This window comes from Leuciscus leuciscus (assembly GCF_965113295.1).
Source record: "Leuciscus leuciscus genome assembly, chromosome: 13".
In the NCBI taxonomy this organism is placed as follows: Eukaryota; Metazoa; Chordata; class Actinopteri; order Cypriniformes; family Leuciscidae; genus Leuciscus; species Leuciscus leuciscus.
In genome coordinates, this window is record NC_138737.1 from 21,480,782 (window position 1) to 21,506,686 (window position 25,905).

A 25,905-nucleotide genomic window follows, 5' to 3' on the forward strand; every position below is an offset into this window, starting at 1 on the left:
AACTACTTGTACAGATTACATTAAAAGGATATGTTTTCCCCCAGCAATGAATGTTAAAAGCTCTAGTCACAGAACAAATAATTAAGTTTGATTTATTGTAATTGTAATTTTGTGGAACATGATGGAACATGACTCCATTTCCCAGAATGCTTTACTTTAACCAAGTATTTAAAATGGTTGCTAAACAATTTGAGGTGGACATTTGTTTGAAAGCACAATTTGATGGCCAACACTGGACTTTTTAAGTTTCAGAAGTCCCTTACAACTTCTCTCTGCACCTGTTGAGAGAATCTTTAGTGTTGCAGGAAAGATATTCAGACCAGAACGGTGCAGACTCAATGAAAAAACATTTGAGGAGCTATTGAGAATTAGATGCAACAGTGTTGCTCAGTAATTTTTTGCATTGGAATAAATGATAACTGCATTTAAAACAACTTTGTGTTTGTGGGATTACTTTGAAATGAAAATTACATTGGAACAAAACTAATTAAACAACATTGAGGGGGCAATTTATTTCAAGAATTTGATCAATTTCTATTTTAGAACAAAAATGTATGCAGGGTTGAGGAGTAAATAGTTACGTGAAATGAAATTTCTGTTATTAAATTACAAAATGTACTTTGTATTACTGAGGTAAAATGTTTAATTCAATTAGTTACTAATCAACTTAAAACGAAATTGCTTTGCATTGATAAAGTTATCCAAATAAAGTAATCCAAACCACATTTATAATGGGTAACTAATAACAGTAAGAAATAACATTTCCAAAGTAACCTTCCTAACACTGAATGCATGCGAGACTCAACACATTCTTTCTGTTGTGCGATTGTGTGGAATTTCTTTGAATTGCCATGAATTTAATTCCACTTCCTGTCATTCCAATTCCAATTCAATTCAACGTCCTGTGGGGCGGAGTAAATTCAATTCAAATTCCAATTCATGAATTGAATGGAGGCCAATTCTGAAATTCTGAATTTTGCACAAGCCTGCTCAGAACTCACACTACAATAAATATTATAGTTACACAGTAAGCCTACTGGTATTGTGTTCATTAAATAAAATAAATTATTTATGATGATTAAAATTGGAGAGCAGCACACAGTGGTCAGCACCCCTCTGGCTGGTAAGTTGGTTTGCGTGTGCGTGTGTGCGTGTGTGTGCGCGCGCGTGTGCGTGTGCGTGTGCGTGTGTGATGGAAACTTGACACATCATAGAACAGGAAGTTTTGCAGTTGACCTCAGACCCTGAAACAATAAGACCTCAGATCTTAAAATAGCTCTTATGTGACAAATATAAATCAGTGACAGTACCTGCTTGGTGAATACTTTATAAATGCATACAAATTTAGTGATTAAATTCTCTCTCTCTCTCTCTCTCTCTCTCTCTAAAAAAAAAGAGACAATAATACGGGAATCCTCAGGCTTTGTGTAATCAACCCCAAAAAAAATGCCAATCATTGAATTTGGAATAAACATTAAAAATAAATAAACATTTAAAATGTTTTCAAATGTTAAATACGTTATTGTTTCCTTTCATTTAGGTACAACATGAGGAAACTTGTGATCTTGAGTAATCATTGTGGCTTCGACACACACTGAGGCTCTTGCACAGCTCTGCAAAGAAGTGTAAACTCTTTGGGCTATACAGGAAGTAGCTATGGCGGAACTTAGAGATGCTGTTTGCGTCACAAGCAAGTTCAGCAGAAGAAGTATGATACACTAGTTGAGACAGTCTCTAGGAGCTGGGTCGGAGACAAGACCGAGAGAAATGGAGGAGGACATTAGAAAGAAGGGGATGCTGTATCTACAACAGCAGCGGTTTGGGAAGGTAAGACAGAACATGCTTTACTTACTTACCAGGGGTTTCGAGTTGGGGGAAAGTTTAGAGACAAAATCGTGTTCCTTCAGCATGGATGTTTTTGAGAACAGTAATGGTCTGTCTGTAACTATTGGCATATAGCACAAAATGAAGGCTGTACTAAAAAGGCTTAAATCAACAGGCCTGAGTGCAGGATGTAGCCGCTCCATATCATAAAGTACCACAAAATAATGAAACCAATGAATATTGTATAAACCCTTTAGTTGGATGCTTGTCTACTTTTAAATTATATCCAAATCGAAGAGCTTTCTGTTGCAAAATACTACTGGACAGTTACCCGTTCTTTATTTCCCGTGTAACACCCACAATTTTGTATGGGATTGTTTGTAAAATTGCAAACCAGTAGATGAAAGAATAAAATATAAAATGATAATAGTAACAAAACGTTGTTGATATGTGTGCAAATGTGGTTACCTACCCAAACATCAAGGTCTCATGGAAAGAAACCAGTAATGTACTCCTGATGTTGAGTAGTAGTGCAATGAAAGCATGTAGATCAGTTCACAAGGCTATTTTCAATTGCTTTTCTTTTTTAAACCCTGGGGAACATATTGAATCGGTTGTTATTTTCATTAATATCCAATACTGAAGACTTGTCAAGGACTGATGGAGATTTGGAGATCAGACATTCACGTCTTCATAAGGGTACAAACGTATGTGTTCTTACAATATGCGTGTTAGTAGTGTGCCAGAAATTCTATTCAAATTCCAAAGTCAATTAAATGAAAAAGATAAATATGTCATCAAAACAGGGCTTCTGTATTATGCATTTGTATTGAGCTTGATGGGCTTGGTCTATAAATTTCAATTAGCTGCTTTCACTTCGCCTAATTTGAACCACACGTTTATCGGCAAATATGCCATATCTTTAGAGCAATTACAATAAGAGAGAAATTCATGAATCATATTAAGCTCATTGGCAGTGTCATGAACAACTTCATGAACTGTGAACATGATCCACTTTAAAAAGTTCATATTCTCATCTAAAACCATTTTCACTTCATTTTGATTGATGCCACTGATAATATTGTTAGTTCCGCCATATGGGACTATAGAGAATTATGGCCTGCTGGAGTCCATTAAAGTGAACTAATGTTAGCAATAGGATCAGGGCTGTCTCTTTAGGAAACCATAAGGAGAATGTTGCATCTGTAATAGATTAAGTGTTGTTTGAGGCCATGAATTTCTCTGAAATGGTTGGTAATGTCCGTACCACAGAGATTCTCTGAACAATTCGTCTTATTATGGGCATTTCCTGAATGAGGAATCTCACACGTTAAATGCTATCAAATGATGCACTTGTGATACAACCGTGCTTAGGCACATGAACCAATGTTAAAGCAGTTACAAATTCTCATCTTTTTCAGTATTCTACATTGACATGTTTTTATATTTTACCTTTGGACTTAGTTTGACTGTTTGCTTTTAAGTAAAAAAATCTTTATTGGTCTTTTCCAATAAAGAAAATGCTGTCTTTATTGTAGGAAGCACATGGGATATTTTTATGTGCCTTGAACCACTTCCAGTTTCACTTCCAAAGGTCAAAAACAAGCTAAATTGCAAAAATATTGGTTATACTTTGGAACGCCGACATTATAAAAACTATATTCGGTTTACTACGGGGAAGCATGGGATAAAGTGTGTCAGTGGGTAAGATGTGTCACCCTAGCTGTGCAGTATGTCAAGAGCTTGCTCATTTAAATTACTCAGCTTACTGCTTTAAATGTGAGACAAGTTGTCATAAGACCGTTTTTCTACAAGTCATATTTTTATGGCTGTAATATGTAAGAGGCTTTCTTCTAATGCTGGTTGATAGTAGACATCCTGAAATATAATAAGGTCCATTAGTTTTATGTCTTATTTCTTCATGCCTACAGGACAATGCAAGTAAAAGTGTCACAGTTTACATCACTTTCCATTCATCTTCTTTCTCTTTTCAGAAATGGCGAAAGGTTTGGTCCGTGTTGTACCGCGAGAGCTCCTGCTCTATCTCTCGCCTTGAGTTTTTTGAGTGCAAAGATGGAACTGGCAGCACGCTGGAGAAAGCCAATCGCAAACAGGAAAACAAAAAGGTGAACAACAAACTTAGATTTTCCCTCTACTGCGTACATAAATAAGATGTGGTGAATCTGAGAGTGATGCAATTCCTTGTTTTTACGGAACACAAACAATCAAACTCTGTGAGGGGTCATGCACATGCCTGTATGTGGGTGGGTGGACATGTACAAACAATTTGCAGGAAGTACCATTACTGTCACGTTTTGTTCCTTGTTCCTCCTCCTTCTTCTTCTTCTTCTGATTTTTAATGGCAGTTGGCAAACAACTTTTTAATGTGCATTACCGCCACCTTCTGAAATGGAGTGTGGATCAAAATAGCCTACTTTACTCACTACTAATTAAATAAATAAATAAATAAATATCTAATACAATTATTAATATTAATACATTATCATTCACATCATTATTAATACAATTTTAATTACAACTAAACTCATATCCTTCTTGTGAGCCCAGTTTTTTTTCCAAAAAACTAAATATTGCTCTATACCCCACATGCCCTGAATTCATTTTTAATATTTCCTTCATTTCAAATCCAATTTTTTCTTTACTTAGCCTATCTTTCAGAATCATCCTTTCCTGCTTATACATATGACAATTAATAATTACATGTTCTAAAGTTTCACTACTATTACACTGCTTACACAACCCAGGTTCATGTTTCCCTATTCTTTTAAGCGTACTATTTAATCCAGTATGCCCAAATCTCATTCTCGAAATAATATCGTTCCTTGTTCCTGTTTGATGTATGTCATGTGATCCCTTGTTCAAGTCATGTGATCCTGCCATGTGTTCCCTTGTCTGATGTGTCATGTTGTCATTGGTTCATTGTTTCATTGTTCACAGGTGTCCCTCGTCTAGTCCTTAGTCTTGTGTATTTAGCCCTGATGTTTGCGCTGTGTCTTTGTTTAGAATTGAAATTTTCCTGCAATGTTTTGTAAGTTTATGTTCTTGTTTAGAGTGCCATGCCTTTGTTTTATGTTTGATCATGTTTTGGAATAAATTGCATTTGGGTTCTCACTACTACTTGCTTTCAGTGGATTTCAATCGTTACAATTACATATGTTCCCATTTCTGCTATGAAATATGACAAATAAAAAATACCCCAAAATACCATCTCCCAAAAAAGGGTTGTCAAAAAAATGCTATCTTCTGAAATTAAAGCATTTGGATGATGTTTATTTCTGAAAAAATAAAAAATGTAAAAGAAAATGCTCACACATCAAACCACCCACCCAAATGGCAAATCTGGAGCTTATTTAAATTGTTCTGATGTGTATGAAACAGATTCGCCTTGTCAAGTTTTTGTAAGCAGTTAGAAGGCATATTGAGTATATAGGCTGTCCAAAAGTTTGAGCTAAAGCACCCACCTCCCCACACTTGTTGGAAAACATTTCAATTTTTTTTTTAACCTCAATTCCCGAGTTTCTTATTGTTTTTTACAGGTGATAAAAATGACAGACTGCATTCGTGTTTCGGAGGCTGATGTCGAAGGCTGTCCACGGGATTGTGGACCCTTTTTGGTGGAGACAACTGAAAAGACATTTGTTTTCGCCGTTGAGACAGCTGAACTGGAGGATTGGATCCAGAAACTGTGTGAAATCGCCTTTCCGGTATTTATCACCGAATTTAAATTGTGCGATTGTCTCTTTCCAGTATTTTTTCCTGTCATAGAATATTGGTGTAACGGCTCACTTAACACCTGATTGCAACCGTGTTGAGCGGTTACATCAAAGTTTCCAGGTTTTGTCCTCGCTTTTGTTCCTGGCTTTGTAACCACAGTAGTACTCAAACTCTTGTTGCATGGCAGTGTAATCATAGACATTGTATGTCTAACTTCTGCCTTCAGCCAAGGCTAAATAGATTGTTACTGCTAAAAGCTTGTCAGCTCCTTACGCTAAAATTTCTGCAGACGCAAGGATTCAAATTACAGTGGCTTGCCACTTGCTAAGGATTTTTTTGCCACATCAGCAAATGTAAAAGCTCTTCAAAGCTGATCAGAAACTTGCTTGTGACTCACAGTGCTCCTCATGCTGCTAGTTAATGCTTGTGCAAAGAAGAACAACTGTTTCCCATGCATTTTGTCAGATGTGTTTTTTCTATATTTAAAGAAGGGAAGTTGTTTTCATATCTCATTGTACCACATATTTGTGCTGTGGGTGACGGTTTTTAGTTCAAATGAAGGAAGTGCATGCCAAGTAACATTGACTTAATGGATCCTAGCGGTACATAAGCTTTAATTGGATAGTTGCAACATGCAGAACCTTGCTCTAGGCATGAGTCAGAGTAAATGCTTCATGTCATTACATGAACTAAGAAGTAAGTTTGGAGCACTAAGTTTGGCCTGTACTCAAAGAGTTAACCGTTACGAAAGGTTCTCTACTTATAACTTCTCATTTTATCACTCACAGCAGTACTGCAGTGTGACCCACCCGATTGTCTGACCTCACACTCTTTCGATTGAGCTAAAATACTTTTATTAAATTCCTCTCTTTAGTTCCATATCCACTTAAACTACATTTAATAAGGGAGAATGTACATCCAGCCGGTTGTTCTCTCAAAATAACCCCCCGACAGGGTGATGAGGGGTCTTGATCAGCCTGAAGGGGGTTTATTTTGAGAGAACAACCGACTGGATGTACATTATCCCGCTTATTATTACATGGCTACTTGCCACATAAGTAAATAATTAGACACGAAATATTGATCTGAGTTAAAATATTTGATTAGCTCTTTAAACGCAAAGCTTCGCGGAGAGAGCAGTTGCAGTCCGGCAAGTTCAAACTAGATGGACATTCAAGAGTCATACCACTTATTACACAGCACTGCGCGAGTGCTAATGAATCCCACACCGGACTCGAGTCCCACGGAGGAGCTCCGGATGGATAAAAGGAGGAGTGATGAGAGAGGACCAGGCCTGGGACATTTATGTTAGTGTTTTTGTTTTCGTTTATGCAGCAGTCGTCCATGAGGGGCTGCCGCTTTACTTTACTTTTGTTTTGTTTTGTTTATTTTATGATTAAACTTTACGTTGATCGTTCGCCGGTTCCCGTCTCCTTCTTCCCAGAGCCTTGAACATTGTTACACTTTACTTCCTGAACAAGGATGTTCACTTTTCAAACTAAATTGCAAGTGTGAAAGCACCCTTAGAGGTTTGTTCAAATCCCTAGCCTGGGAAACAATAATAGTGATGCTTGTCAGACAGATAAGTCAGATATGAATTTCAATATATGGGTCAAATCACAATACTGGTCGTGGCTTGTTGGTAAAATGGACAATTAATCAGTATTAACAGACAAAACACCAGTATCTGCAAGTTAAACTTTTTCTTTTTTCTTTTAAGAATTGTCATATTAATTCTATGACCTATGACAAAGGACTGTTGTTTTGTCTGTGATACTGATTAAATATCTATGTTACCAACAAGCCGAGACAATGGCTGAATCCGAAATTGCCCTCTAAACCCTCAATCCCTATTCCCTACATTAGTCCACTAATACAGTAGTGAATGAAAACGAGGGAGTGAATTCGGACGGTCGTTGAGTGTATATTGGCTGTACAGTCGTTATTGCGGTGCAATGTGGGATTGAATGAGTGCACTCAGTAACGTCCACTATGGTTTCGGACACCACTACAAATGGATGTCCCCTCGAATATTGCCCTATATGAGGGTACAGGGGGCGATTTCGGATTCAGCCCTGTATTATGTTTTGACCCATATTGAAATAAACTAATGGGAATGTTGAGATTATGTATGATGTCTCAGTTTCCTCCAGCTTTTTAGCTTTTCCGAAAAAAGGCTGCTGTCTTTCAGAATTTGAATCTGAAGAGGTGCTACAGAAAGCCAACACTAAAAGCTGTGTTGTGCCTATTGAATGAGAAACACTGTGTGGAATAGAAGCGCTTGATGTAATGCATTTGGGGAAATGAATACGGCTTTATGCTGTGAAGGTTTCTGTTGTGCAACATAATATGATCACTTTGGCACAGTTTTGGAGAGTGTTTCTTGGCTCATAATGTGGTTCCTCAACAAAGGCCATTTGTCCAAACCTCATGTGGTGAAGTTAAAGTGCATTTCAGCAAATGCAAAAATAAAGAAGTGTAAAGAGAATTTCCATAGCACATACCACTGATATGACACTTGCAGATAGAGGGCTAACGGTGTGAAAAAAAAAAAAGAGCATATTTTGCTGAGCTATAATTGTTTTAGCTATAATGGTTCTCAACTTTTTTTATTCAGGACCAAGATTTTATACTGGACAATAAAGTTGTAACCTGCAATTTAGCTTTTTACATAAGTTGTGCTTCAGCACTGCTGTCTGATGGTTTGAGGTATTCCTACGGTTGCCTGTGATCACCACATCTGTATTATTTTAATATAGTTAATATGCTATTATATTTTTTATTGATATTGTGAAGTAGTTTTTATAAGCATATTTCCATTAATTTTAGTTTAATATTTTTGCCAATTTTTATAGCCACTCTATTCCAAATTCTACTCAATATATATTTTTTTATTGTTAGATATTTGTATATTACCGATAGCAGGCTTTCACTATGAGTGTTTTAATGAGATGAAGGGCATTTGCAAGGGACCTTGTAGTTAGCAAGGTTTGTGGCATTGTGTCTTAATATTTATATTTAGAACGATAAATATACACAATAAAAGTGTATAAACTATGAAATGCATATATGAAACATCTATATGATTATTTTGATAGTCTAATTAGTCTTAATTAATTTTTTGTTTTAGCTTTATTTCAGTTAGCAATTTTAAAACTTAAACATTTTGAAAACTTTAAGTTGATCTATTATTTCTATTTTATTTTATTTCAGCTTTATTTAAATTAAAGGCACAATATGTGAGATTTTTGGTTTAAAATATTCAAAAAACACTGGAACAATGTTATATATTTTGTTGACTTGTGTACTTACATTATCCCAAATGTTTCCAACAATGTTTAAATCCAGACAAAACAGCAATTTTAACCAGTGTAAAGGCCCACGTCATTGCGCCACCTGTCAATGACATCATATCTGTGTTACCCTCGATTTCCGTATAGCAACTGTTTGGATACCTTTATCGACAGAAAATAATCTGCCAAGTAACATTAATCATTGTTATATAGCTCAACACGGTTAGTCTTATTGTTTGAATGTAGTATTTTCTTGATGTACCGCGTAAGTAATATGTTTGTGTCCCATGAGAGTGGACTCTGTGTACCTCAGAGACAATGCCATTTTGTCAAGTAGCTAACATAATCAGAAAGTGCTTTATTTGTAGAAACAGTAATACAGCATTTTCTCCACCATACAATATATTTTAAAATCAATTGCATTCCATTTAGCAACACAAGTCATCCAGCGTTGCAAGCGGCTTTGCATGTTCATGGTATTACCCGTGGATTTTACTGTTATCAGGCAGTTCTTGTATATCGCATACTCTTTATCGATTTTGTTTGTCCCATCAAAGGTATAAAAGCCGAAGTGGGTCCAGACTTTGGACTTAAACGTGGCTGGGTAACACAGTCTGCTGTCCGCCATCCCGTTAAAAAACTATTTTTCTTAGGCTAGTTAACTTATGTTCACGTTTCCCTCTTTCATATGTTGAGCGCCACCTCGAGGAGCCAAGAAATAGTAACGCTGGGAGCAGGGAAATCTATTTAGAGCAGTGGCTCTCAACTCCAGTCCTCGGGACCCGCTGCTCTGCACATTTTGTATGTCTCTCTTATCTGACACACTCAAATCAGTTCATGGAGTCTCTCCTGACGAGCTGATGATCTGGTTCAGGTGTGTTAAATAAGGGAGACATACAAAATGTGCAGAGCAGCGGGTCCTGAGGACTGGAGTTGAGAACCACTGATTTAGAGTGCCTTATTTTATTAATTAAAATATAAATATTTGCCGCCAGCATATTGATTCTCGTATCGCATGGAGAAGGACAACGATATATTGCCCTATCAATATTTTATCCCACCTCTAATATCTGCACGTATTGTAGTATGATTGTTTTGACCAAGTAAAACAGCTCTGCATTTCCCCACAATTTTAATTCATCAGATAAAGTGGCCTGTATGAGTAGTAATTCAGAACTTACAGCTGTTTCATTAGAATGAAATTAAAATAACGTGAATTTAAGTGATCAAACATAACTGTAACAAAGTTTAAGCTCTGGAAAGAAGAAGCATTCGCTCCAGCGGCCTTGTTCCACTACGACGGTTCTCGGCCCCACCCTTCTTCATACCACAGTAACATTAATAAAACTTCATTACATTAGAATTAGAACATTATTCAACACAGGCTCATTGGAAAAACGCATTTGCAGAACGCCAAAAACTTACCTATATGTACATATCACTGCAGTTTCCAACAGAAATGAACTCTAGAGGCAGTAAAACAGCAAGAACTTTTAATTGTTTTCACACACAATAATGATCACAGGGCAGATTATGGATTAATAAAGACTTGTTTTCATGTGGCACCTTGCACAATATAATGTTATATGACCTCAAAACACTTTTTACCATAGTGCATGATTTGTAAACAAATATATTTTTGAATTTTTGAATCACTTAACCAGCTCCATATGTTTCGGTTTTACTGACGTACTAAGCTTGCTCGGTATTGCTTTCCATCGGCTGTGGAGGTAAAGATGACAGCTCCCATGAGTCCACGCTCATTCACGCCATCATCAAGCTACGTCTTTGTTATTGTTTTGAATAAGTGACCTCTAATGGCGAAACTTACATACTGTGCCTTTAACAAAAATTCTTTCAATAGATTTATTTTTAGTGACTGATAACACTGGAGCAGATCTGTCACTCTACACCAAAGTCCCCTAGGCAAAAAGACATACTGTATATGCAAAACATATTTGTCTGAACAAGCAAGTAAAATAACCATAGTAGCTGATTCTTCTTTTCTGTGTTTTTGGACATAACACTAAAATCCAGGTACAAATGATGCAAACATTAAGGGCTGGTTTCACAGACAGGGCTTAGACTAAACCAGGATTAGGCCTTAGTTCAATTAGGACATTTAAGTATAACTTCTATAAACGTGCCTTAGAAAAAAACGTATTTTATGTCAGTGCAAGTTGCTTTCAGTTAAAACAGACATGCATTTTAGTCTGGGACTAGACTTAAGCCTTGTCTGTGAAACAAGGGGTTATACCATTCCTACCAAATCCGATGAGACCAATCAAACTATAAATCATTGATATAGACTTATAATTTCTTTGTGATGCCTGTTATAAACTGCCGTATATTTGGGTTCATTGTAGATGAGCTGGACAGAGAGAGGAGCAGTGAGAGGAAACAGTTTACATGGTGAATTTGATGATGTAACAATGGCGGACAACACCCTCTACTGCAGCAGAGAAACTGGTAAGAAAGTGTACAGAATGTACAAAAACACAATAGTTGTTTTGGAATGATTTTGTTTAGTAATTTTATGAACGAACACACTACTAAAGTCACCAAAGGAGTTGCATGTGGCACTGCTCTGATGGAGGAGCTGGTAAAGTACCTTAAAAGGTCACACAGCCAGTTCATCTGCTAGTTTCTGTGAGAAAGACATGCAGAAAGTCAATCTCATGGCAGGAACAGAGGGCATTTCTAACCGATTAGGTGCACCTTTTCTACACATCTGACATGCTTATGAGATTGACTTGTTCTCTAGTCTGACACCTCTAGTTTATTTTGTGCTGTGAACATCGTGACCAAGAGCTAACTTCTTCATTCCTCTATTACGTAGTGGAAAGTTGTGGCTCATCTTTGTTCACTTGTGGTGGAAAGAAACACAAGTGTCCGCCTTGTTTTGCAGATTGACCACCTATCTTTGTAAATGTGCAATATCCTGCTGTTCTCAAAGATGGTTCAGTACCCTATTTGACTTCCTTTACATCCGTTTTTATTTTAAGTTCTACATTAATTATGGGTAAGTGCTGTTTTTTATGGTTAATTTAGTCTTCCGTGTCATTTGGAACATTATTTTGGCTCTTTTGCAATTACACAAAACAACAGCACTTTTTCTCATTGTGTGTGTCTCATTGTGTCCTCAATCAAATTATAATCCTTATTTTAAAATGTTGCAATGTTTGAGGATGTAACCATGTACAGTAAATACAGCGAGGTCCAAATTTATACAAATTTATGCTTATATAAACTACTGTTCAAAAATTTTTACTTAGTACTATGTACTAAGGCTTCTTATTTGATCCAAAAATACAGAAAACAGTAATATCGTGAAATATTACAACAATTTAAAATAACTGATTTTTATTTGAATATATTTTAAAATGTGACTTATTCCTGTGATGGCAAAGCTGATTTTTTAGCATTAATACTCCAGTCTTCAGTGTCACATGATCCTTCAGAAATCATTCTAATATTCTGAATTGCTGCTCAAGAAACATTTATTATCATTACCAATGTTGAAAACGGTAGCTGCCTAATGTTTTTGGTATCGCTTTAGATTACAGCCCGGAAAGTACTGCATAATTAAGACGAATTTACGGCGTAACTTTTGGTAATTATAGTGTACCTATAAAGTACTTACAAGTAAGTATAAGGGATCAATATGTAACATTTTGGGATTAAAGGGGTAACAACCAGGAGAATTAACAAATTATTTATACTGTTAGTATTTTAGAACCAAGGGGTATTTATTCTACAATTATGATAGGGCCTACAACAATCTTACATTTGGGAGCAATTAAGAGAACATACACTGCGTACCATTTAAAAAAAAAATAATAGTGTACCAATACATACTAGGCTTTTTTAGAAATTACAGGGTACATATCTGTGCATTTATACAGTAATTTATCTATTTATTTTTTGATAGCAAAAGTGCAGATGTTTTAGTTTGGGCTTACATGTTTCAAGGCAAGTAAATAAAACTATTAAAAAAATAATTTTTTTAAATACTGGGGAAATATACTCTTGTTCCATGTAGTTACAGGGTTGCATATGTTACACTTACCCTGTAACTACATGGAACAAGAGTATATCTCCCCAGTAGTTAAGCAAACGTTGCAATAGTTTTAGTTTTCTGTGCACTTTTGTTAAAAACAATTACTATATAAATACACAGATATGTACCCTGTAATAAAAAAAAAAAGCCTATATGTATTGGTACACTATTATTACAAAAAGGTACACAGTGTATGTTCTCGCTAAATTGCTCCCAAATACTTAGTTTAAATACTTACAGTATAAATAATTTGTTAATTCTCCTGGTTGTTACCCATTTATTCCCAAAACTTTACATATTGTTCCCTTATACTAACATGTAAGTACTTTATAGGTACACTATAATTACCGGAAGTTACACTGTAAAAACGTTTTAATTACACAGTACTTTGTGGGTTGTAATCTAAAGCGTTACCATTTAAAAACATTTTATTATTATAAAATGCCCCAGCTTAAGTTAGCATGAGGCTGAACTTGAACTCTCCATTAAACTCTCTGCGTTTTCTTCAGTCATGCTACTTGTTTCTTCTTCCATCTGTTCAATTAAATTGAGCAAATTGAAAAAGAGGCCAACAGACAAATGCATAAAAACAAAATAACCAAAACACATCCCTTAAGACAGAAAAGACAGATAAAAGTCCTCAGTGGACATGTTTCATATTGTGGCTCTCAGCAAGATGACAGTCAAGAGGGGAAGTGCAAAAACACGCATCACTAATGCAGTGCAGGTGCCAGGCAATCTGACCCAGCCAGTCGAATTTCATCGGCATTTAAATACAACCCTGACTGTTTAAGCTTGGGTGATTATGTTACTATATGTGGCCGCAAATATAGTGCTTAAATGATCTAATGATCCCTATGTCTGTCTGAGCTTCAGCGTTCTGTTGCTTTTTCCTCTTTAGGAATATATCAGGCTTGGGGGAGTTTCAGATTCAGATTGTTCTGTCAAGCGAAAGCAGGGTAAAGGGGTGCACATTAAGGAATTAGATGATCAGAAGGGAACACAGGATTCACCATTTTTACAACAAACACAATTGATCTATTAATTAATCAATTAAAATAAATTATAAGTGAGACTAAAATAACTGTAAACCACATCAAGTAGTAGCAGATCTCATAGTGTCTGAAACCACATGCCAGATTCGAAAACAGTAATTGGAGCTTAGAAAATAATGTGATGTAAAACTTGACAACGGCAATTTATTTCTGATCTCAGATTCAACACATTGGCGCATTAATTTACACTATTAGTTAATACTAGGTGTTTACAGGGAATTAATGCACAGTGACATATTTAATAATAGCAATTCATATATGTGACCTTGGATCAGAAAACCAGTCATAAGTCGCACGGGTATATTTGTGGCAATAGCCAACAATACATTGTATGGGTCAAAATTATTGATTTTTCTTTTATGCCCAAAATCATAAGGATATTAAGTAAAGATCATGTTCCATGAAGATATTTAGTAAATTTCCTACCGTAAAGATATAAAACATTTATTTTTGTGAGTGAATGCAGCACAATCGTGAACATAAATGGACAACTTTAAAGGAGATTTTCTCAATGTTTCGATTTTTTTGCACCCTCAGATTTCAGATTTTCAAATAGTTGTATCTCGGCCAAATATTGTCCTATCCTAACAAACCATACATCAATGAAAAGCTTATTTATTCAGCTTTCAGATGTATAAATCTCAATTTCAAAAAATTTACCCATGTGACTGGTTTTGTCATCCAGGTCACATATGACTTAAACTCTTAATCAGATTTATTAGTTGGTGATGCAGCAATCATTAATGAAGGGTTTAGTTTTTCATGAGTCATACAATAACTCAAGATTATCTGTGCATTAGTTAAGCGTGAATTAATGCATATTAGTGCACCATTGTAAAGTGTTTCCAATATTTTTGATGAAAAAAGTCAAAGCTGCATTTATTTGATCAAAAATAAATTAAAAACAGTAATATTGTGAAATATTACAATTTAAAATAACTGTTTCCATTTTTGTATTTTGAAACATATTTATTCATGTAATCACAAAGCTCTTTTTTTAGCATCATAGATTGGAGTCTTCAATGTCACACAATCCTTCAGATATCATTCTAATATGCGTATTTGCTGCTCAATAAACATTTCTTATTATTACCAATGTTGAAAACGGTTGTCCTGCTTAATATTTTTGTTGTGGTGGAAAACGTGATAATTTTTTTCAGGATTTCAACTCAAAAGTTCACAAGAAGAGCATTATTTAATTTTTTTGATATATATATTTTTTTTGATAACATTATAAATGTTAAATGTGAGTTAAATAAAAGTTTCATTCATCTATTGAAAAAATAAAAAAATAAAAAAATCTCACCAACCCCAAGACTATCATATGTATCCCCTGAGAAACATTTGAGTTGTTTGCAAGCGAACGCAACGTTTCTTGGGGAAATGCAATAGTTTTTGCAGGGCAATGGAAAAGTTTTGCAAGTGAACCTATAGGGGCTCCAAAAAAATAGTGCTTGAGTCGCAAAATATTCTATTTAAAGGCCTTGTTTACACTGTCAGTGAAATGTGACCCAAATCTGATTTCTTGCTCATATGTGACACAGATCGGATGTGTTCTATGACCGTGTAAACAGGAAAAAAAACGCATGCATTCGGATATTTCGAGATCGGTTTCAGGCCTCATTCATATGTGAAAATAAATCAGATACAAATCAGATATGTGCCAATGCGATTGTCATGTAAACAGGCTGATCGGATTTTCTGAAGCATTAGTTAACGTCTCCACGGTTTAATGAGTAGAGCAATCTCGACGCGCATCTGCAAACGGACGGATGGCCCGACGAAACGTTTTGTCGTCGTAGGAGAGGAATGTGGACAAACGTTGACACAACATATCAAAGGTTGGCTTGCTCATCCTAAAATTTCGGACACACTGCTCCTCGTTAAAGCCCGCCACAATGTGCTCACACCGTTCCTGAGAACTCTCTCGCACACAATAATTGAAGCATATGCGCAATGATGCAATGATGATGGCTCTTTTCGTCCTCCTCCGCCTCAAAATCATGGTGATGTTTGGCGAACTTCGCATAGGCTATATCGCAAAGCTAGCATCAAGCATATTTCGCGTTTGTCCATCTGTGCAATAATCCACTTTAAGCATGCACGATGTTTCAGATAGTATGGCAAGTGTAAACACATGAATTGGATATGGGTCACAACTGAAAGAACGTGTAAACGGACGGTCGAAAAAATCGGATATAGGCAACAAATCAGAATTGGGCATCAAGACCTGCAGTGTAAACGAGGCCTTAGATTAGGAAGGGGTTCCTGTGGCTGGTTGAAACATTATGCTTGACTAGTAGCCACTGGCTAGTGACCTTCTACTAGCAAAGGATTCCACAGGAAATCCTACATCTCAGCTGATAAAGTTCTCTGTTTATGCCGCTTTACACTGAAAGTGACATTTAGACCCCACTCTAAATACTTACATGAAATGTGTGTTGTTGAATAGAACATAGAACTTCCTGAACATAACTCACACCTGGAGGGAGAATGAGATAAAGTGGATGAGAATGTTATGCAAATGAGGTCATGTGGAAAGTGAGGTGGAAATGGGGGGTGGTTCAACCACAAAACAGTTGTCATAAATTTGGTGCAATGCCAAGTGTAGAGCAATAGAAAGAGAGAATCTTGCATATGAATCTTACCACTTGTTGCTCATGACAACAGGATGCAAATGTGGAAATGCATCTCGTTACATTTTTACACTAGTCTGTGGCTTTTTTTTTGTTTGTTCTTTTGCAGGAAGTCTCATTTTTTTTCATTTGTTGAGAAGTGGGGAATGTTCGCTTCTGTTCTGACAGCTGCAAACAGAAGCTAGCATTGTCTTTGCAAAGGCACACTTCCTCTCAATGAAGTTTGACTGTGGCTGGAGTAGCCACAATTTTCAAACGGAAAAAGATACCTCCAAACCACATCACACTCTTTGTCTTTCTCTCCTTCTTCCCCTTTCTAGTATCTTTATCAACAGAGTTATGCAGTTTTAGACCTTTGTAACTATGGCATAACGTAATACTTGTAGTTGTATCTCAGGCGACCGGAGGTCGAATCACAGCTGGAGTTCCCTCCTGTTGTTACCTCTCTCGTCTATATTGTCCTATCCAATAAAAGCCAAAAAATGTAGTACTTTAAAGTTACTTAAAAGCAGGGCACAAAACAAACTTGCCATGTTATGGTGAATTGTGACAAATGTCCTGGGACATACAAATACATTTATTGACAAAACACTGTAACATGCGATTGGGTGGTTGTTAAAGTTTTATTTTATTATATTAAGGTCACTGTCTCATTCACTAATAATTGCATGGATTATTTGTATTTATACGCACAGGAGAGCTTCTCACGAACATTTTCGCCTAATTCACAACACGTGTGTATTGTTCTTAACATGGATTTGTTCTTAACCTCATTCTGAGGGATCGTTTACACGATTCTATTTCAACTAACAATGAAAAAACCTATTTTGAAAAACAAAATCAAAAATAGTCAAAAGTGCAAGTTTTTTAAAACAGTCCTATTATCGTCTCCGTTTAGACTACAAAAACGCAAATTTGTGAAATTGATGACAGCATGCACATGCGTATTAAGTGTTTAGTCTAAATGTGCATATTGTTTCTTTACTAAGTGACATTGCCAACTACTTTTCTAGGGTGACCATATTCCAGGACATGTCCGGCCGGGATTTCGAGATCGCCCAAAATATCCGGGATACGGCTTTTGCTTTCTCGTCGCCATTCTTTTTGTTTACATGCACACCTTTTGATTCAGTAGGACTGAATTAATTCCGATTGGTGAATCTAAATGTAGTGTTTACATGAACGCTAAACAAGTGATCGGTTGAAGTGCGTTCTAGCATTGCTAAGAAAATTCCTGTATTTTCGTCTCGATCGGGATCCGTGTGAAGCAGAATGCATGACCTGCAAAGCTGGCACGTACGTGTCAGTGTCAAATAATGTAATAATGTAAACATAATGAATCATAAGGTCACCCTAACTTATCTAGCATGCATAATACAGCATTTTTAGTCATTTTTGCAGATATGTGCAGTGAACAGGAAAAACTTTAACCAGGATAACGCTCAGAGCTGCAGTGCAGCACTAAAAAAGACTTTGCAATGAGAGACTGAATAAACAAGGCTTGTATAGGCAGAGTTAACAAGGGTAATGGGAAACAGGTGGTAATAATCAGAACATAATGAGTCTGGGCAAAGGTTTATGGGAAATGTAGTTCATGATGGAATGGCAAAGGACTAGGGAGGAGTGCTCTCTGGTGGAAATCAAGGGCACTCCAGCTGGTGGATGTAGCAGACAAGAATGAAGAATTTTTTTATTTTTTATTTAAGTGATAATTAAATAACAATGTTAGGGTAAATTTAAAGGATTAGTTCACTTCAGAATAAACATTTCCTAATAATTTACTCACCCCCACTTCATCCAAGATATTCATGTCTTTCTTTCTTCAGTCGAAAAGAAATTACGTTTTTTTTGAGGAAAACATTCCAAGATTTTTCTCCATAAAGTGGACTTTTATCATAAAGTGGGTTTAATTGTCCAAATTGCAGTTTCAATGCTCAAATGCGCGTCTTGCACTAGCTGTGATGCGCCACACATTACGTAATCATGTTGAAAGGTCACGTGTGACGTAGCAAGATGAGCATTTGTGGTTAAAAAGTATATATATATATATATATATATATATATATATATATATATATATATATATATATGAAGAGTTCAGATGCAAAAGCCTCTAAGTGCCATCTGAAATTTTCTTCTAGAATGATCATTTTTATCAAGCTCGTATATTTAGGTTCAGTAATTTCACTTTAATGACAATTAATAGGTAATTTTCAATGCCATTAAAGTGAAATAACTGAACATAAACATACAAGCTTCAACCCATTGATAACCATCGAAGTCCACTATATTTCTTTTCGACTGAAGAAAGAAAGACAGACATGAATATCTTGGGTGACATGGGGGTGAGTAAATTATCAGGAAATTTTCATTCTGAAGTGAATTAATCCTTTAACTACTGATATGAAACACTATAGTAACAGGTCCCATTAGTCAATATTAGTTAATGCATGAACTAACATGAACTAACAACGAGCAATGCATTTGTTACAGTATTTATAAGCTTTGTTTACATTAGTTAATAAAATACAATTGTCCATTGTTAGTTCATGTTAGCTCAGGTCCATTAAATAGTCATTTTAATTGTTAAATATGTTAACTAATGTTAACAAGTGAAACCTTATTGTAAAGTGTTACCAATACTATTAAAGCAGACTTTGAGAAACATCCACATTTACAATAAATGAATGCAGAGCCTATTAATTAATAGTCCACACTTTTGGCCTGACTATTTTTGGACTGAATAGCATAAGCAGAAAATCTCCTTTTGACACTTCACCTCAGGAAATTAATGGAGTCTCATCACCCATCTCGGCTCCCGTGTAGAAAAACATCTGCATGGCGAGCCCTCTATTAGACAATCCCTCTGGAGAAGCAGCAGAATCCTGCGCGCCACAGAGTTCACCCTAGTTCAGCAGTAACGAATGGGGTGTTGACCTTTCTCAGCAGAGAACATCTAATAAGGTGCTTGTTTCTCAGCAGCCATGTGCTAAATCTGTACACTTCTGCGGAAAAAAACAACAATTATATTGGGTATATTGTTTCATCAAAAGAAATCTGCTTTGGATTATTGTACATATGTGAGAATGTAACCTCTGATACATACAATCTGCTTGCAAAAAGAGTTTAAAACGGGTAAAAAACCCATTTCCCTACCAGTCGACTAACACTCAACTATTTAGAGTTAGTAGGTGCAACGTTACTTATAGTCAACAGAATGTGTTAAAGGGACCATCAAAATAAAATGAAATCCAATCTTTTATTTGGAAGATATATGGCAACGAGACTCATAAGCCTTCAGGAGGCCACATGTGTGCTGAATCCACTGTTTTTCATCTGAGAGTATCTTTGAGTGTAAAGCGGCTATTACTGTTTATATTGTGTTCTTTTGGCACATTGTTAATATAAAGCTTCTCCTCCCTGTTGTCTTCAGCAATGAAAGATTTTAAGGTGACAGTGCGGCGCACGGAGGCTTCTGAGAGATGCAACCTGAAAGGAGTAGTGCTGCTACGGACTGATTCTGATAGCCTTCTTCTGAAAGAACCTAAGACAGGAGAGGTTCTCTACGCCTGGCCCTACCGTTTCCTCCGCAGGTTCGGACGAGACAAGGTATGGCTTTCACTGTGACCTGCGGTCAGTCATTTAATGATAGTGAGGCAAGCAGGGTGGGTGACCTCTGTGTGAGTCTAGTATAATGATGATACTGGAAAAAGACACTGTCTTTAGACAAGATGTTAAAGTGATGTCCACACACATGTGAAAAATAAAATCCTACAGTGTTTCTTGAAAATAATTTTCTCCCAAAAATGAATACATTTGGAAAATAGAAAGCCATGTGAAAAAAACAAAAACAGGTTAAGCTAGTTTGCTGGTCTCTGTTGCCTGGTTTAAGAGGGGTTTAGGCACTTTTCATTTGGTCAGCCTGGGAGACCATGTTAAGCCATCTAAGTCTAGCATACCACAATAGGCCAGTTTAAGCTGAATTTTTATTTTATTAAAATATGTTATAAACCATCACTGGCAATTACAGCTTTTTCAGTAAGTAAAGCTATAAAAGTACAAAGTTTTTTTTTAAATTATAATTTTTTTTTTATTAATGCTTTTATTTAGCAAGGATGCATTGAATTAATCAAAAGTGACAGTTAAGACATTTCTAATGTTACAAAATATTTATATTTCTAATAAATGCTGATCTTTTAAACTTTCCTTTTATCAAATAATTTAGTTTTTTAACATTGATAATAATAATAATAATAATAAATGTTTCTTGAGCAGCAAATCAGCATATTAGAAAGATTTCTTAAGGATAAATATTTCAAAAATATTTTACAGTTTTTATAGTATTTTTGATCAAATAAATGTAGCCTTAGTGATCATAAGAGACCTTTCAAAAATATATTTAAAAAAAATCATGCATTGCTTTTGAGAATTAAATTCTAAAAAAAACATTGTCATTTCAACTGAAATTACATTAAACTGACTTAAACAAATTAGTTGAATCTCAAATAACTTTAAAAAATAACGGCTTAACTTAAGTTGAAGGAATGAAAAACACATAATTGTCATGACGGATTGACCATGTCATTTTTTGCAGTGTATTTACTACTATTTTGACTTCTAATTGCACCTATAATTTCTCAATAAACAGGCAACATTCTCCTTTGAGGCTGGGCGAAGATGCGACTCTGGGGAAGGCAACTTTGAGTTCGACACAAAACAAGGCAACGCCGTCTTCCAATCCGTAGAGGCCGCCATCAATCTACACAGAGTCCATTTACCTGTGAAGCAGATAGCAAGTGTGGAGCGAGATCCCATGCCTTCTTCACCTCGAATGAGAGCTGAAGAGTCATCTGTCTACAGTATGGTGAGTGAGGGAGCAATCAGAGATGGTCTCAAACAACCCCAGAACCCTCAGCTTACCAGACTTGAAGCCCCTACAGACAAGCTTCTGACAGGGGTCAAGAGTCTGAACCTGGACACCAGGCCTCCGCCACGTAAGAACCAAGTCAAGAACTTCCGCAGCTGTCCCTTGGCCAACACAGAGGATGAGATGTATTCCCGGGCCATGGCGCCGGATCCAGATCGGGCTAGTCCAGGGGAGAAGAGAGAACCAAAAGACAGACGTTCCACATGCTCCAACCCCGAGGACTCAGACTACTCGCTGCCCTTTGACACCATTGCCAAGAATGTTATGGTAGACATTTTGTCCGCATCAAACCCTCCACCCGCTTTAGTAGAACCCAGTTGTGAAAATGACAAGAAAGGCAACGTAGAGAACACAGAACCGCTTTATGACAGTATAGATGAAACTGCTATCAGAACCCGTTTCACGAACAAAAAAAAAAAATCTTACAAAATGGAGCACATCTATGATGAACCGGAAGGTTGCGGTGTGGCCCCAAGTGTGCCTCCATCTCTCTATGATGAACCGGAGGAGGTCAAAGGGCATGCTTGGAAGATGTTGGGGACAGTAATGGACCCGAGTGGTCACGAGTACCCGTACAACGCTTCTGTCGATGACTACGCGGTTCCTAAACCTCCCAGAAGAGCTTTGCTGTCAAAGCAAAAGGACAGTGAGGAAGAAGATGGTTCACCATATGATAACATCATGGTGAAAGTAACGCAAAAAAAATAACTAAGAACTGCTTCAGAATCTTATATATGAGAACCATAATAATTGGTGATGCTCAGTTATGTGGCATCACCACTACAGAGGACAATGAAGTGTGTGAATGAATGAATGAATGAATGAATGAATGAATGAAATATTTAATCAATTAATGAGTGCTTTACTGTTCTCCAAAAAGCTTTGATCCATGGAAGCTTGTTTCCACTGGGGGGAAAATAAAATTAGTAATTGTAACAATTCAAACTTTTTTTTTGTGAGTTTAGATCTAAGATATAAAATTGCAATTTTGACTATTTATCGAACTTAGGGTTTATAACTCGCAATTTTGACTTAATTACGTTATCGAATTCCATGCTTATAACACACAATTCTGCTTTTTTTCCCCCCTGAATTGTGTGATATAAACTCGGAATTGCGAAAAAAGTCAACTGTGAGATGAAGTTATGAAGTCAGAATTGCGAGATAGAAATTTGCAATTGTCAGAATTGTGAATTGATATCTCACAATCCATACTTTATAACTCGCAAGTTTAGAAATTAATTGCAAGTTTATATTTTTTCAACTCTGAGAAAAAACTCCCAATTGTGTGACACCAAGTCGCAATTACCTCCAGAGCAAAAACCTGAATCTTGTGCGCTAATCACCCACAAACCAGTTTAACAAATAACTGTGCTAAAATGGAGCTGTCTCAGGAATGTTTAAACTGTCATTCTTTTAATCACAGACACACTCCTTTTTATGTAAATTAGGCTTGTTATAGCACATTATTCACAAATGGCATTTGTCAGTGCGATTAACGTTGCACTGAATTAATCATGTGTAAATGAAGTGTTCATGAAGTGTGAAATAACCAGACATCTATTCGGATGAGCCCACTTTTGGATTTATCAAGAACACCCATAATTCAGATTATCCAGAAGCAAAATTAGTCAAAATAGGGTTGCACAATGAATATTCCTTTTATTGAGTGCAAACACACCTCTTTTTTTATGTAAATTAGGTTAATTATAGACGGCACCTTAGTCACAACACACATCGCAATTTGTTGGAGCAATTGACGTTGTATTATGTTGATCAGAACAGTTATTTGTAAAAAAAAAAAATGTATTCAGATGAGCACACTTTTGGATTTTTAAGGAGCACCCATAATGTAGTTTAACTAGACGCTAAATGCACTAAAGTAGCGATGAATATTCTTATTTAAGCACAAGCACTCCTTTTTTATGTCAATTAGGTTCATTGTAAACTCTTATTCACAACACGCATCACTATTTGTCATTTGTGAAATCGTTGTGTTATATGTGAACATTTTATTTGTCAAATTTTATTAATTTAGACAAGCCCAACTTTGGCTCTTTAAAGAGCGACTGCAGTCCAGTTTAACCAGTTGCTAAAGTAATGATGCAAAGTGATTTTTTTTTTTTTAAAGGTCAAACACCAATTTTTTTACTCTTTTATATATATATATATATATATATATATATATATATATATATATATATATATATATATATATATATATATATATACATATACATATATATATGTGTGTTTGTATGAATACATGTATGTATGTATGTATGTATACTGTACGTGTAGGCCTATTCAGATGAGTACCCGCAATCCAGTTTATAGGCTCATAGATAACGTATTATTCACACAACTTTCGCATTTTAAAAAGCCAACTCAGGTGTGTGAATCCGTACAAAAAAGTATAGCAGATTGTGATAGTCTGATGTATCCTCCACAACCTAGCACTTAGAACCAACCAGCAAGATGGGGATTTATGCTAAGCATTTGCATTCAGCACAAATTATGTGGGCGTGTTTGCACTATTAACTAATTTGCATAACCACAACTGCACAAGGGTGTAGTGCATTCCTCGTGAATTCCTCACTAAGTGTCCAAGTAGCAACCATATCTACTGTGACCTTCACTATCTACAAAGGAGTAGGTGATTTTATCCGGTTGTAAATCAAAGGGTAATTTAGCTTCGATTGAACACGCGGCTCTAATAGCCCTGCTTCTCTTTCCTTGTTTTGTTCTCATTTCAGCGGGACTGTGATGGGAGCTCACACAGGTAATTAAAGTTCTGCAGATCTCTTCCAAAATGACTCCCATTACTTAATCCTCTGCTCGCTAATGATGGACAAGGGAGTTCCGCCGAGTGTCATGGTTTTATTCAGGCCAGACTTTGACTTTCCCTCTCACAGGCTTCCTATTTTGAGGAGCACATGAATAATAATAACTTGACTTGCAGAGGAAAACTGGGGCACTGTTAGGATGCTGCTGGGCTCCCTGCTTGTCACGGTTCATGAGTCCCACTCTGTCTGGAGACTTTTAAAAGTCTGAAAACACTTTACAGCTTTTATCAATTCAGTTTCTGTTCCTTGTTTCAGAGCACTCCAGATATATGAACTGTCACATGTGAAGTGATTTGTTTTATGTATTTTACTGTACATTTTAAATGCACACAGCATATCGTTGTAATTAGTTCAGATGTCAATTTAAAGGTATTTTCCGCTGTCAGACTGCAGAGGACAGTAGACTAGGCAGGATGTGGCGGAAGTCTGCTACTGGAGCGGTTCAACTGAATAAAGCAGTGCATACAGTACACACTGATGCACTTATTCTAGATTTAGGAGTCTGGTGTGAGATGAGCTCTTTGCTGAAATGCTGAAAAAGATGAAAGCTTTGCTGAGCACTGACTCTATATGGCCTAGTTCCTTGATGTGTAAGATAGTTTGTTGAACACCAGGGGGCACTGTTTCTCCTCAATAGGGAAACTCTACAAAACCACTGCGTTGTTGGAGTCATGGTGTGCATCATTGGTGAGAGAGTCAAAAGCTTCAGATTTTTTTAAATAATTGTTTTTATATATATAATAAAAAAAACTCTTATTGTTGCACAGAAATCTACTTGATGTATTCAATGGTATGTCTCAAATTATTAATGGGGAAAAGAATCAACTCAAATAACCGAAATGTGCTCAGTGCTCCCTTCCACTAAATAAGAGCACAGCATGCTTATTTTAGGTGGAGATCATGAGCCTCATGCCAAGTTATGTTTCACACCCACAATTCCTTTGAAACAGACTTGACACTAAGTCTAATGTTGAAGCTCTGAAAACAGATATTTCAAAATTAGTTGTTTCAGATGTAAACTGCAAAAGACCATCCCCATCTGACACTGACTACAATGAAAGTAGTATATAGAAACTGATATGTATATATACAGTATATAATGACATGCTGTAGACATATCTAAAACATTACAAATCATCCAGATGCATGTAAATATATAGCATTTTTCTTTCATTTTTATAACCCAAGCCATGGAGAAAAACAAACAGAATAATCAAGTTTCAAAAACATATATGTTAAGATGACACTGTGACCGGCCCCATCACACTATTTCTATAGTGTAGGTATAGCCATAGGCTTGAAGCTAATATAAAGGTTGTCTGTTAAATCCCATTCAGCAGAGAACAGTTGAGGTACTGAGTTTACAGTCCTGCTCAATCATATTTGTTCCCTTGAGCAAAACACTTGACCCCAGGTTATCCCACGGGTAATGTGCTCACAATTAGTGCACCGTAAGCCACTTTAGATGAAAGCATCTGCTAAAATGGCAAATATCTATCTGGAATAATAAACTGCTTCCCATATGCAAA

At 36.3% G+C, this 25,905-nt stretch overlaps 1 protein-coding gene and 2 long non-coding RNA genes across 3 annotated transcripts; 1 reads left to right on the forward strand and 2 right to left on the reverse strand.

The window, feature by feature from the left end:
• Nucleotides 1–1,672: 1,672 nt before the first annotated feature.
• dok2 (docking protein 2) lies at nt 1,673–25,905 on the forward strand (the record flags this gene model as incomplete). The annotated part of the gene is given in 8 exon segments (XM_082187503.1): nt 1,673–1,705; nt 1,707–1,766; nt 1,768–1,827; nt 3,819–3,950; nt 5,382–5,549; nt 11,219–11,321; nt 20,037–20,212; nt 21,252–25,905. Coding segments are annotated over 8 exon segments (1,719 nt in total). The 3' UTR covers nt 22,239–25,905.
• Nucleotides 9,496–11,023, reverse strand: LOC309512116. Its single transcript, XR_014210903.1, has 2 exons — nt 9,797–11,023; nt 9,496–9,595 (listed from the first exon to the last, which is right to left on the reverse strand). It is a non-coding gene; the product is annotated as an uncharacterized lncRNA (long non-coding RNA).
• LOC309512118 lies at nt 12,683–13,197 on the reverse strand. The gene is made up of 2 exons (XR_014210904.1): nt 13,099–13,197; nt 12,683–13,041 (listed from the first exon to the last, which is right to left on the reverse strand). It is a non-coding gene; the product is annotated as an uncharacterized lncRNA (long non-coding RNA).